Here is a 14569-nt window from a genome sequence, read left to right as displayed (position 1 = left end):
GTGTGTCTCTCTCTTCTGCCAGAGCCCGTCTTTTATAGCCTACAATTCTTTTAGAGATGTCTTTTCATTACGTAAGTTTCTTAAAATAGACTTTTTAGCATTACGTAATCTTACAAGAAACCTCCAGGACATGCACTAGACAACTGGAAATATCGTCAGTTTACAAGAAATTTCCGGGACGTACAAAGAGAATACTCTGGATTACATTGAGGTCATTCGCCGTGGCCTGGGGTCAAACGCGGGTCACACACGGAATCGTGTGCGGTGCCATTAAATATATTGTACTATTTACGACATACATTTCTGCTTCTCTCCAGCCTCTTCCAAGGCCACGCAACTACACGACGCAACGGCACGACGGCTCCCTTGCGTCGTGCCGTCGGGTCGAACCGTCGCCTTCTTGCCATTTACTTTGTACACACACGACGCGTCGCGTCGTGCCGTCGCCCGTCGCGTCGTAGTGTCTAACGTCTTTTCCTTGTTGCATTGTTGCATTTGCACACGTACAGAGACTGTGTTTGTATATTTACACGACGCTGCCCTTTTTGAGCGTTTGTAGTTGAGCACCATCTCTTTTATGCCATCGGCCTGCTCAATTTTAATCCACTCTTCTTTGCTGTCGTCGTCCACATTTGCATGCAGGACCACGTCGTCATGCTTATAATATTACACACCACATCGTGTGCAGCCTCCAGTTCTGATGCAAGTAAATCAATAGTTTTAATGGCTTGCTCAGTTCAGCTGTTGTGCTGATAGAAAGACATAGTCTAGTAAACCTCCCCTTAGCAACTCTTTTCTTCTTAACCCTCTTAATGTATGCCATCTTGTTTGATGGAGAATCACAGGTACATCATCACATACATGTGCTTGATGAAGACGGGGTCTCTGACAACACTCAGGGTATTAGACCGTCCCAGGTCGCGGTGACTGTGCTCCACTGACAAAGTCACCAACACGTGTATTTCGAATATAATATTTATCCTGTCACAGACCGTAAACATTTCCAAACCCCTTTATTGAAACTCCTCTCTGCAGTTTACATCAGATCAGTAGGCCTAGGCCTAGAGATCGAGTCAGATTCAAAATCCATAACATGAGAGTACAAAATGGGAACCAATAGTAAACTTTAATATTGGGCTGTCAAATAAATCAACTGTAAAAGCTCTGGGGAAAATAACAGTGTCTCTCAAGTATATATAAATCCCTTAGAACATGCATAATTCAAGTAATAATGGTAATAACTTTTATGTTTTTTATAGGGAGAATCTAAATCCAATGTGAAAATGCGATGATAAACGAGGAAACGTCACACTGTCATGACTGTTTTGTGTATAACTCAACTTGCTGAATATCACAGGAGATCGTTCTTTCTCTGATGAACTGTGTGGAGTTCACTGCCTGATATTTTATCTGGGTTGTATAACATCTTGAAACTTCAGCGTACAAAAATATTTCAGTGCGTCACAAGGACTACGTGCATTACTTTTCGCATACGCTTCAGTGGTTCTGAATCACATAGAAATACGTTTGCATAATGAGCGTATGGCCAGAAAGTCTGGGGTCCACATTTTAAAGTGAAGAAGTAGGTTTGTGTGGGGCTTAGACTATGTAATTAACTACCACTAAGGGCACGGTCTTACGTCTGATACAGTTGAGAAGAAACTCCTAAACTTTACGCCCTTCACCTGGCTACTGAACTGAATTATCAAAAGTAATATGCAGCACGTAGCTCCTCTGTATTAAACTCGTATTTTCCGATTGAACCTGCCAAACCTTTTTCCAATTCATTGATGTCCTTCTCTAACTCGAGGCAAAGAAAACAGAGACTAAAACCTATTGAGCTTTCATTGGTAGCTCACAGCCACAGTCTTGGTTTTTCTCGATGTAGTTGGAGGAAAAAGGCTGCTACGAAGACAATCCTTTGCAAGCCTCAATTTTACAAAGATCACCATTCTCTTCATTCCTTTCAGTCCCTCTTTCCAGCCTCTACGGCCAATTCAAAGCTAAGTCATCTCTAACATCAGCCTTCAGTTACCTCAAGTCAATAGTTCGCCATGAGGATAGACCGGTGTTAAGGGTACTGAAATCGGCATTGTGACAATTTTGCATACGTGATTAACAAGGCTAGACCATGCAAGTGTGCAGAATATCAAATGGCATGTATTAAGTAGTTTTGCTATTACAGTAATTTTTATCTCGGTATACTTGTTATGTAGACACCCTGTACTGCATGCAATTCGTAACCTGGGCTTAGACAATGTTTAAGGTGGTTTGTGATTTAATTAAATTACATGCTTTAAATTTCTTAGTTTGAATCCAAATTTGTTTGATTTTGTAATAAACGAAATAAATAAAAGAAAATTAAACACATGCAGCTAATTTGCTTGCTTTTGAAAAGATTTTTGAGCCGACTCGTCTCCAATTTATACAAAAATAAAAAATCCGATTTAAATCACAAAGTCTTATTTCAGAGAAAGAAAACGGATTTGTTTGATTTAAAAACGAAATAGAAAATCGCCAACCTGATAGTGGGTGAACTACGATAGGGGTGTGTCTTCTTCACAGTTCATTCGGTTGTCTTGCGACTGAGAATCGATGACTTATGATGGACTCGACCTGAACACTGATTTTATTCCTCTCTATTTTACCGCAAGAAGTGTTGCATTTATTGGGAACCGTATTTTTATGCTTAATAGTTTGCTTTAAACACCACAGTCTGTCGCCTCGTTTTAATTTGCTCCGCACCATATTTCAGCACATTGTAATGTGTTCACAAGGCATGAGGTGGTCTTTGCAAGTGTTAAGTATGTATGGCATCAACGCCCTTTCCACACATACAAACGGCCCAAGGAGTAGTTATGAGTATTGAATGCAGTAATTCTTGCTACAGTGTCACACTCACATATAATTTATCTACAAAGCACGAAATGTAATCGGGTTCTTTCATAACAACTCAAACTCCTTGGTTTACAAAAGTTACAAGCTGCCGAAGGATTTGGGCTGTTCGTTTTGAGGGGGGTTGGTAGCCAATTTGACTAGTCAAAGTAAAGTCACAAACATCGTTAGTTTCGGGTATATTTAATAGTTTTATTCACTGGAACAAATTGACAATAGTGAAGATATATGTCATACTTTCTGCAGGTCTTAGAAGCAAGTGATCAGAATATCAATAATTTACAGTTTGAAAAATCTCTCCTTTAAGTGATACAATGTAAGATACGGTATTAAAGGCTTATGTACAATGGTAAACAAGTGGTGTCATACAGACTGCCTAATGTAGAGGCCACGTGACAGTACAGTTCAGTGCATTATTTATCCATTCCGCCAATTGTTGCCTGTTTTGAGCGGCAGCACAGTATAAAATTGAGAGTATAGAGCGGGAACCTCAGGCTAGCTTCCTGTACTGGTGCTCATGTTTGCAACCTTTCCTGAAATCGGTGTTAGTTGAAAAATGACCAACGTATACATGTTCTATCTCTGGACTTCGATTTTTACCCGGACCTTTAAGGGAAAGTTAAACGTCCTCCGTGTTGTTTCAATAATCTGAGATAGGGTTACCCCTTCCCGGCTCTCAATGCAGCCCGCCTTTCGAAATGCTTGGGTGTTCTATGTACAAAATAGGCACTTTCCATGAAGACCGCCTGTTGGCCACGAGCGAACATGTACTGTACAGTGGCCAACTCCACGCATTGGCCACTAGGAATCTCTCCTTTTGTTGGTAAGATGACTTATAATCTTCTATTGGCATATATACATTAAAAATAAAACAGACAAGTCTCTGCACATAAATTCACCCTAAAACGTCTATATATCTAAATTCGATATATTTCATACTGAGTTTAATATTTTGGATCTCCTTTGATTTTGCATCGATACGATTCTGAGTTTAATGATGTCACCATTTTTTTTCTGTTGTGTTTCATACAGTGCATCCCTTCCATGTGAAACCTCATGGGTCTAAAAGTGCAATCAATCTGACGTTAAAAGCATTTATCTGCCTTTAGCGATTAAAGAAAATTACAGTTCCTCTCCATTCGCTCTTTGCACGCTGCCGCAATAGGCACGCAGATCCTCGATTTGGCAGTTCTACACAAATAACATGGCCATTCAGTGATTCCTGTTTATCTTCCTTATGTAATTTGCGCGTGCTGCGTTCTTATACCGTGCGATTTGGACAAAGCGATTCTGACGCGATTGAAAAAAAAACTGCCACTTCGAGGCTCTGCATGCCTATTATATATGGCGGCAGCTTGCCTATGGCGGCAGCTTGCAAAGAGCGAATTAGCTTCAGTAAGGCCTGTTTCAAACGTCGTGCTTATGTCGTGCCGAATACCATTCAACTTGATTTTTGTATTGGGCACGGCATAAGCTTGACGTTTTGCAAATTGATTTTGGCTCGGCAGAGGATTTTGGCTCGGCAGGGTCTGCCGTGCTTATGTCATTAAGTACTGCAGAAGTACGGTGTGGTTTCAAACGTCGTTCTGTTGCCAAGTCGAATACAATCGGTATTTGAGGTTCGTCCTAAAATTCGTTGATAATTACGAATGTGCATGTCCACAACATGTAATAGAGTTGAGAAATAATCATCGACAAACAAACGCACCCACAAATATGGCGACTAAAATGGAAATTTCTTGAAACGCACGGTACAGATTGCTAGACGGAGCTTGGGGGAGATGGGGTTTCAGTTACACAATTTCTCTTTCAAACTTATGCTTAATATCAGATGAGATAAACTCAAAGCTGACCACTGAAACTAAAAATCCTGTCCATATGCCGGAATAAGACTCCCAAATGATATCAAACTGTTCATCTGGGTCATTGATTTCACTGCAAGATCGCTGGGAACCGTAACATCGGGCCTTGAGAATAAAATAAATTGCTAGTTGTGCTTGCCGAAGCTAAATTCGTTTTCTTTGTTACTCAAGCTGAAAGATCGCAAAATCACGTTTCGTGCAGTGCTGATCTGCCATATTGGCTTTATTAAAGTCCGACTGGACTTTTTGAATAAGTTCGACGTTTGAAATCATTGCCGTGCTAACGTCCTGCTCAATTCAATTTTATTCGACACGGCACAAGCACGGTGCTTGAAACTAGCCGAAATGGCTTTCAGGGTAGGCCTATATTGGACCGGTCTGGCACCCCTGTAATACGTTTAATGGGAAGATAGAGGTATTCTGTATTGCATGTAATGAGTCTTGCACCAGTTGACCCACGTGACCCGACGCACATGCACATCCGCTTCTGTTGTACGCAAAGACCGCGATGCTACGCACAATTTGCGTGGTAAGGCAAGCCTTTAAAGCTTTATAAATGGCAAAAAGTAAGAAAAAACGCGGAGCAAGGATCCGGAGCGGAACAACGACAACCGAAAGCCTGCATGGCACAAGTGGTGATCATGCCATTTGATAAGATTTATAACTTCAGTGTGAAAATGAGCCCCAGCGTCGTTTGCAACGTACAGTGTAGAGTTTCTTAAGTCGAAAGGCTTGATTCCCAATCACAAACAGGTCACCAATTCTGTTTGACACCAGTCTTTTTTTATTTCAAGTGATTGTGTAGCTAACACCCTTTTAATGGTACGTGGCATACTGTAAATCGGTTATCATGTCTTAGCCACCCACTAGCTCATTACAGAATACACCGCCATGGATCTCATACTTCATCACGACATTCTCCCTCAACACATTCACTGCATCCCTTCCAAGCAGCAAGCTAATGCCATGTCTGTACATGTGAAGTATCACCGTTCATGAGCTCCACACATATTACCTTTCTCGACCTCACTGATTTCTATAGCCAGTATATCAACTTAATCATCGCCTGATTTACTGTAACTGGAAAACATGCACCCCGATGTCGCTGTAAGAGCATGTTCTGACGTCAATCCCAACTCGCATGTCATCTCCAGTGGTACTTTGTTTTACTACACATCGCTTGTAATGTGTAGTTGCTGCGATCCTCATTATTCGCAAAATTGTCATCGAAATCGTAAATTACCGATGTAGCATCTCCACTACTGCCACTGACACCTCACCCTTGGCGTATCCAGCTGGGGGCAGTCATTGCCGGGTCTAGGGGGAGGACAAACGTGCCCTTGGCACCCCCCCCCCGAGCATTTATTTTTGAACAGTAATGACAGAACAGATTTGGGGAGAATTATTGCTTTTCCTTCCCTCCCAAAAACTTGTAAAAAGCTTGACAGAAATTTAGCCTCACCCTAAGAAAGGTTACGAATGGACATTTCCGTACTTTCCACCCCCACAAACAATGGCCCTGAGAACATGGACCTGGATTCACCTTTTGGAGCTCCCCATTATCACGGTCCCACGTTTTGTATTTTTTATTTCTTTTACATTATTTATGTAAGCGCCAATACTTTAGAATCGGACCATTGTTTGGAAAAAAATATTCCCAATTTTGCACCCCTAAACAATCTGAATACGCCACTCCAGCACACCTACGTCCTAGCCCGTCATCGCCACCTTGTCCACTGTGATCACTAAACAAACAGCGTAGAACTGAAACGCATAGTCACTTCAAAGACTGCCACCATTATAAAGGGTCTGTCATAAAGGGTAATGCATCTGTTCATATTGCTCAGTTTATTCATCAAAATTATATTCTATTTCATGCACGAATAGGAATACCTCCACCATGTTTACCTCCCTTCGGCAACTTAGGTCTGAACTTCGGTCAACTTGGCAAAAGGGTTTTGTTTTTGAAATGATTGATTCTGTGCACCTTGACTGCACAGATGCGAATTAAGCATTGATAGAAAGCCTGGTAAATAATGCATGGTGTAACCACACTAAGCTTTCAAATTCACAACTTTAAAATACTTATCCATTGTTTTATGAATTGGCGTTTTATACACACCCTCACGTCAGTTCAACTTTATCAGCTTTGCTAACGTAAATCTCTCATTCACTGCGTCATCATGTTGACCCATTAAACATTAAATCATAAACCATTCCAAGAAACCTCTACAACAATTATCTCGATGCGTTGAATTACTAACTATAACACATCACCGTTCTTATCAGTTTTAAAACAAAATTTTCGACACCCTTTCCCAGTTTTGTAAACCACCATCACTCCCAACAGCGCCGCACCTCTCAACACACTACACTCACCATACAGTAAGTTCTAGTTCCATAATCACTCATTTATTCCGTACTTGGGCAGAAAATACCGTACTTATTCTGTCAAACTGGGATGATAGAATGCCATGTAGGGCGTCAGTTCAATCTGATGTACATGTATAGTCTGACCACACACGTGTTTACATACAGTATTGTTTGTTGACAGCATTCCAGGATGCTCTTTAAGCACCAGACTGGATGCATGACACCCCACTCGTACTGTTTTTCTATTACATGTATTTGCTTTCATACTATGAAAAGTACGACAGTCAGTGGTGTAAATCCCGGGAGATAGGGTATGTATGCCCCACATTTTGGCCAGGGAGATGGTCAATGGGATGATCCCCCACACTTTTTCGTGGTGTGAGAAAGGCGAATCGTGAGGTGTTTTTCGAACTCCCGAAGAAACAGAATGTATTTGGTACTAAAAACGGAGCAATGGGACAAACGCTTTTTAAGTATGCCGTTGAATCCAACACTTACATGTTCGCGGTAAGTGAAAACACTTTATAAAGGTTGAAGTCTGCATTTAAAAAAGTCAGTCCGGGTATAATCTAACCTTAAATCCAGGTCTCAACAGTAAATTAAGCGTTTAAAATGTTGTTTCAAACATTCTGAAAAAATCTTTTAGAAAACGATGAAATTAGCTCTTTCATTGTCGAATTTAGTTTCAGCACGTTGGTTTTAAAATTTGATAGGCTGGATTTGATGTCCAAACTGCTTGATTGAACAGTTTTTAGCTACATAGTGCATGGATATCCACTCAGTAAGGTACAACTATAAGCTTTAAAAAGTTCTACTGTCACTGCTTCAGCTAAAACACCTTTGCGACTACTCAGTATACCCCAACCCTTCTACTGCTGGTTCACACCACCACCCTTACCACCACCGCCACAACCACAACCACTTCTGCCACCACCTCTTGTACTACCGCGCTACCATCTTAATTCATTGCCACTACAAACCCTACACCCCGTACCAACACGGTAATCGCTTCAGCCAACTCTCCCATCTGCAACAAGAAAGAAGTAACACCAGCATTTTCAGACAATTTCATACAGCTGCAAGCATGCATTTCAGTGGTTACTTTCAAACTTTCAACACCAACATCTGCACGCCCGACAGTTCCCGTCCTTTAGGTTCACCATTGTCATTACCACAAGACCGCTATACCACGATGCCACAATAAATCTTTATTCCACAATAAATAGTATTTTTTTTTAGTTTCTTTTCATTCTAGACTCTTATCTCGAGATTGAGGAAAAAGCTTTCCAAAAATGTTGCTGGAATCTTACCACCGTTATCATCACAACACCACCTATAGACCAAACATGACCACTTAACCAAGTCCTTAAGATCTGTTAGCTATAACAAACACCGCCATACCACAATCAATCTTAATACCACCATACATAGTATATTTTTATTTTCTGAATTCTACACTAGAAGCTAAGCATTGAACTCGAGAATCAGGAAAAAGCATTCAAAAAATAGGCTGGATTCTCGTACACCAATTGAAAATTTACATTGTCTTTTAAGTTAGGCTCTTACGCATTTAACGTCATTAAAAAAACTGTATAGTGTGTAGCGAGAAAACGCTCAGGCGCAGCTGGACTGACGCTATGCATCTACTAAGAAGAGGCATATGTCATCTTGCATACGGAACGCACGGGGTCGTCTGCAAGATGTGTGTGTCAGCGGCGACACACGGTCAAATCGAGCCCGGTGTCACATATTTGTATCCTGTTTCAAAACAATGGAGGAAGCTGTAAACAACCCAAAATTACATCCCGGTTTTCACTATACTGTCAATAGTTATTCATTAACAGTCACTTGCGTATAGGGCTGGATGTCCAGGAGGGGCACCCGTTGGTGCACACGTTTTGTGAAGGGGCACCACAAGAAAATAAGCTGCCGCTGCATTTCAAGGTAGAAATTAAAAGACACAGTCCTACCGTGTATTTCTTGAACTGGCACAGTAATCGCCAGTGGGCCGGGCTACATCGAACACAACGTGGTCTATTGCAAGCGTGCGATACTGCATGTACTGTGTGCAATCATGCAATGTACATGTACACTGAACATGAAGGCGTTCTGCCGATGACGTCATCAAATCAGCCTGGGAGTGCGAACAGCCAAAAGGGGATTTTTTTGTGGGCGAGGAAACGCAGGATCTTTTTATTCATTTGGGGGTCATGATTAATGGGGTAAACATTGAATTTTTAATGTTTTGGATATTGTTACGTATTTACTGTTATTTGAAATACTTTACGTGAACTAAATAATTTCTATTTCTGTCAACCTTTAACAGTTTACTACAGCACGGGAATTTAGGGAACGGATGTGAATTGGAGTGAAACGGTGCGTGATTCTTGGCATCTACTGCTTAATTGCACATCCTGGTATGCCCGTGTCTTTCCCACTTTCCCAAATGAAAATCAAATCGTGCCTATTCACAGTGTGATACGCAGTGTGCTCTGTTGGAACGTATGACACCTCGCTCACCTGGCTGCAATCAATGAAAAAACATCATCATTATTGCAGTAATCTGAGGAGAAAATGACTTAGCAAGTCCCACTCCCCGATGAAAGACACCCCTAGCCAGCTCTAGGGAATCATTACCGAAGTGATAAGTAAATTAGATTTTGGAATATGGCAGCTCAATCAACTTCGATAGAATTGTGTTATCCAGGGTAGTGTGTCACACACTGCTTGCTGTTACGCAGGGCTGAGCGCCAGGCCAGTGTAAACGTTATCCCCGCCCAGTCTGCGCCGTTGCAAGCTTACTCGAGGGAAATTATACTTTCATAATGAAAAATCTTCATCACTTCTTCGGCCAGCCTATACGGGCAATATTCCTAATTACTTAGTTTGTCATCACAGATGAAATGGCCGTTCCCATCTCTGGATTTGTTCCCTTGTCGTCCGTTTTTTAATCAGCACACCGGACGTGTTTACCTGCAGGGAGAAGTGCTTTGACATCCATCAGGTGTCACCCACGGGAGTCCACTCCTATTCAGACCACAAAACCCCTGGAATTTTATCCTGGGATGTTGAGATAATGGCACCAAGAGTGTGAAAGAGGTGGGGGTAATTTTTCTTGGAATCACCCTGCCATTGGACCCTTGTATTTATTACCGGTGGGGGCACTTCTGGTACTTTTAGTGGCTTTGCAAATAAACACCGGCTTTGAGAGCTGATATGAAACGGAATCTTCTTTAGAGAGAAGGCTGATGTGCCATAGCTGCAAATACCATTACCAAACCTTAATTGGTAATTTGACATAAATACTTCAAATTTTTTTCTGCCGGTAGGCAGGCACACTTATAAGCAAAAACACAAGTTTAGTTTAAATCAGAAATGAAGTGAGGTTGATTGCTGTCTCGCATGATCAACCTGAGATTAACGCAAAACTGTTACATATCCATGCTTGAATCTCTTTATACATTTACAAGACCTTAATAAAAATAGAATAACACCGAAAGTTTGAACAGTAAGTGACATTTTTAAATAGTATTTACTTCGATCAAAATTAGACAAGGCTAAGCGAAGGTTTTGCAGCTTAGAACAATGAGAATACATAACTAACAAATCTGAGAGCATTTCGAGATTAATTTGAACTGCAGGCAATGCTATCAATATATATAGTTGACGGACATTCATTTTAATAGGTGAACAACACTGATAGCTGATTTTACAATGACTACGGACTTTACGGACTATCCTTCCCATTTAAATAAGTACCTAGCTCTGGCCCTCGGCAAAGATGATGAAGATGCAGGCTTACTGCTGGCGTTCGATCGTCAATGACGCCTTGCACAATACCACACATAGACTGAGTTGACGCCTGTACATTTTGAAATCAGTCGTGCGCACATGGCGCGACACGTGCGCCACTAGATACACACACAGGGTAGAGCTCTATGGTAAAATGCGAGGCTTCTTGTTTACTCAGAAGACTTCACTCGGCATTCCAAGGGACAAAGTCGAGTTCTAGAAAAGTTGAAAAAAAAGTTCAAAAGAGGCGGCCCTTCCTTTCCAAACATAACCGGGGGGTAGCTTTGACATACTAAATGACCGACTGCTTTTCGGTCCAAAATGACTGATGGTATCATATAATGCATCCTTCCAATCTAAGTGTTGTTTTTAAGCCCAGTATGCGTGAAATTTACATTTTCACACCGACGAAACTAATGAAGATTGAAAACATAGATTTTGTAAGGGAATGAAAAATAACTCCCCAAAAGGATGCATGTTGGGACGGTTAACTTTTCTTTACCTGGCCTTCAAAGGGGATTACCCAAACCAAGCTAGACCAGCTCCCGCCCTCTTCATTGTAAATATAAATACATGTACTGTCGTCTCAGGAGTTGTCTTCAGCAGTTGCCGTATTTCTAGCTTGGCTTCGAACAGAAAAATCCTCGAAAGGAAATTTTCTTCCTGTAAGCTATCCCTATTTGATGCACCAACAGCGAAAAAACGATTTACCTCGTGTATTTGGTGTTTATAATTTCAACGTGTAATACGTGTTTTTAACGTTTGCTGTGAATTTTTCCATTCATTTCCCCTTTTACGCAATCTCCTCTTCTCCGTTTTGATTATAATATCAAACTTGTGATACTGTTCATCTTTTTTTGCTGCCATGCACATTTATGCTCATGCGTGCATAATTGTGAAGTATTAATGAGAAGGTCCATTGCCCAACAGGAATTTGACAATTTCACCGCAAGAACCACTTTTGGCAAGCGGACCTAGCATGCAGTTGAGATCCACGTCAGAATCCCTTATTGCGAACCTGTTTCGGTTTTATTCGAGTTTATGCTGTTTTGGCAGTGGCATTTTTAGTCTTTGAAAAGGGATTAAAGTGAACATTGAGTATTTTCTTTTAATCGTTGGGGTTAATGGATTTTAAACAATTCTGAGTATTTAAGAAAGAATCTATCCTGTAAATTTGACAAGCGTGTAGAATCCTATTACTTTTACGAAGTGAGGAAATTACTAATAGCACAGGCCTAGCAGTGCCTATTTTATGAATGCCAGATCGTTTTTCATGGTGGCACTGGGTAACGAAACTAACACTGAACATCAGGTTCAGTTTGTATATTTTCGCTTACAAGTGCTTGTTTCCGATGGAGGTTGCATTTAGTGCCTACTGATAGTTCGGTGATCCAATGCATGATTCCGAAGATAATGAAACTTAACTTTATCTAAAATCACACATGCACAAAGTGTGATAATCGTGAAAGTGAAATGCAACACTTGGAACTCTTGGTGGCAGCAAACAGGCTCCTTTTCATATGCGACTCAACACTTGCACTAGGCGTTGGGTATACGTCAAAATCGCTCCCGGGGCGTTTTTGACAGCCGAACGGAACGCACAACTGTGTTTTGTTAACGGAGTTGTGTTTTGTGTCCGTGAAAGTGAAACGCATGAACACATCATGTACGCAACGCACCCCCAAAACGTAGGCCTACATATGGAAGCGCGCCTTTAGACGATTCCTGATCTCTTTCAAAATTTCAGCTTGTTAGTAGTGCACTGAAATGTCAATCAGCCCCTTCTATTGTTTTAAGCGCAAGACTTGCAAATAACATCGTTGGACTTTATCTTCCATTAATCGTCTCCAAGGGCTTATGTCGTATTTAAAACGTTGCCATGTTACTGAAAAGTTGTGGCTATGAGTGGTTCCCGTGGCCATCATGGTCAGACGCTGACAAGCGAGATGACGGTCGTCTTGCCTCACCGTCCATCTGTACCACCAGTGTGTTGTTGATTTCGCCCATGCGGAAACCGCAGGCCTGTTCGCGAATGGACTGGGTGGTGTTCCGCTCAGGCGTGATGAATATGATATAGCACTTGGGTAGAAACATGAAGCCCAGGATCAGGTAGTTTGTCAACACCACCGATATGATCTGCATGAGGGCCTGGAGCTTGCCGTTTGTCGAGAAGTAGATGGGCAGGGACACCACCCAGATCACGACGTAGAACATCATGGTTACCGTGATGTACCGCGTCTCGTGGAAATTTTCCGGGATCTTGCGGGCTCGGAACGAGAACACGAAACAGATGGAGGCCAGGATGGTGTTGTAGGTGTACATGGCGATGAAGCCAAGAATGTTGCTGTCGCACTGCACGTAAACCCTCGAGTTTGATATATCCTGGTCTAGAAGCACCTTCGACGGCTTGATGATGAGATACACTGTAACAACTAGCGCCTGCAACAGGATAAGAAAAACGGTAATCATCACCTGCAGACCGGTGCGCCGGAGCCGCGAACGCAGAGAGAATCCCCGCCACGTGGTGTCGAACACATCCAGTATCCGGCGCGTTTTCACCACAAAGATGGCCAGCACGCCCGTGTTGCTGAGGCTGTGTAGGGCGATCCGGAAGTTGCAGGACCAGGTGAATGGCATCCCGATGTAGAGGAACGGCTCGAGGAAGGACACAATCAGCAGGATCAAGAGGCAGTAGCTGATCTCGCGGTTGGACGCCCTCACGATGGCTGTGTTGTTGTACAGCGTGAGCGTGATGAGCATCAGCAGTGTGCTGACCACGCCAAGGCCGCAGAAGCACATAACGACCACGCTCATAGCTTCGTCCCAGTGAAGTAGGTCTAGAGTCTTAGGATGACACGTTGAACGATTCCCATTGGACCATGTCCCCTGAGGACACTGCATGCACACAAGTTGCCCTGAAGATACAAAGAGGAAAGGAACCAGGTAGGGTTATAAATTTTAGGAGATACTCACAATGGTACGCAACCAAGCTTTGCGCGCGCGATAGACTGTCTCCGTTGAAGTTTTGCTTGGGCTTTCTGGCAACTATTACAAGTATCTTGTCTTACTGTGGAACAACAGAAAGGACGGTCCCCCGCCTGTTTCATGCCTCCACAATTGAAAAATAGAAGGAAAGGGGACAGTCTACTCACGCTACCCACGTGACCCGACATAGGCCTATAGAGACTTTGCCTGGTAGCCATCTTGCAGGGCAGTTCTTCTGTTCCACTGGGAAGCCTCCTTTGTGCATACACTGTGGAATAAAAGCACTGGCCTGCAAGATAGCAGCCATACAAACCTTCTATTTTAGCCACTGTCGTGGGCAAAGACTGGGGCGCCTATTCAAAGCATTTATAAAAAGCAAAACGAAAAGGATGAGAAAAACACGGGACTTACCAAACGCTGGACGGCACGAAAACAACAAAAGTACATGTCACTGATGGTGACAATCCAATTTACTTCCCATTTTACGCGAAAGCATAAGCTTTACTGTCTAGTTCCCAATGTGTAGCTTACAGTTGCTAACCAAGCGCTTGCCTACAGTAATAATGGCAAATCCTGGGGAAACCATGCGGTTTTGACATCTATGTGGTCTTTGACCATAGGGACCTCTCTTTTGTTTACAAACATTGACGGCCATTTTGTAC

General features: G+C 42.2%; 1 protein-coding gene across 1 annotated transcript in view; it reads right to left on the bottom strand.

Annotated features, from left to right (window-relative positions):
- Positions 1 to 8542: 8542 nt before the first annotated feature.
- LOC110984914 (extracellular calcium-sensing receptor-like) overlaps positions 8543 to 14569 on the bottom strand; it is a 73446-nt gene continuing 67419 nt past the window's right edge. Inside the window, exon 4 of the mRNA XM_022245548.2 lies at positions 8543 to 13837. Coding sequence (XP_022101240.2) covers positions 12822 to 13837 — 1016 coding nt within the window. The 3' untranslated portion in view covers positions 8543 to 12821. The remainder of the gene's footprint in view (positions 13838 to 14569) is intronic.

This window comes from Acanthaster planci, linkage group LG04, assembly GCF_054643075.1.
Source record: "Acanthaster planci isolate LZ-2023a linkage group LG04, COTS_SCS, whole genome shotgun sequence".
Classification (NCBI taxonomy): Eukaryota; Metazoa; Echinodermata; class Asteroidea; order Valvatida; family Acanthasteridae; genus Acanthaster; species Acanthaster planci.
This window is presented reverse-complemented; position numbering and strand designations above follow the sequence as displayed.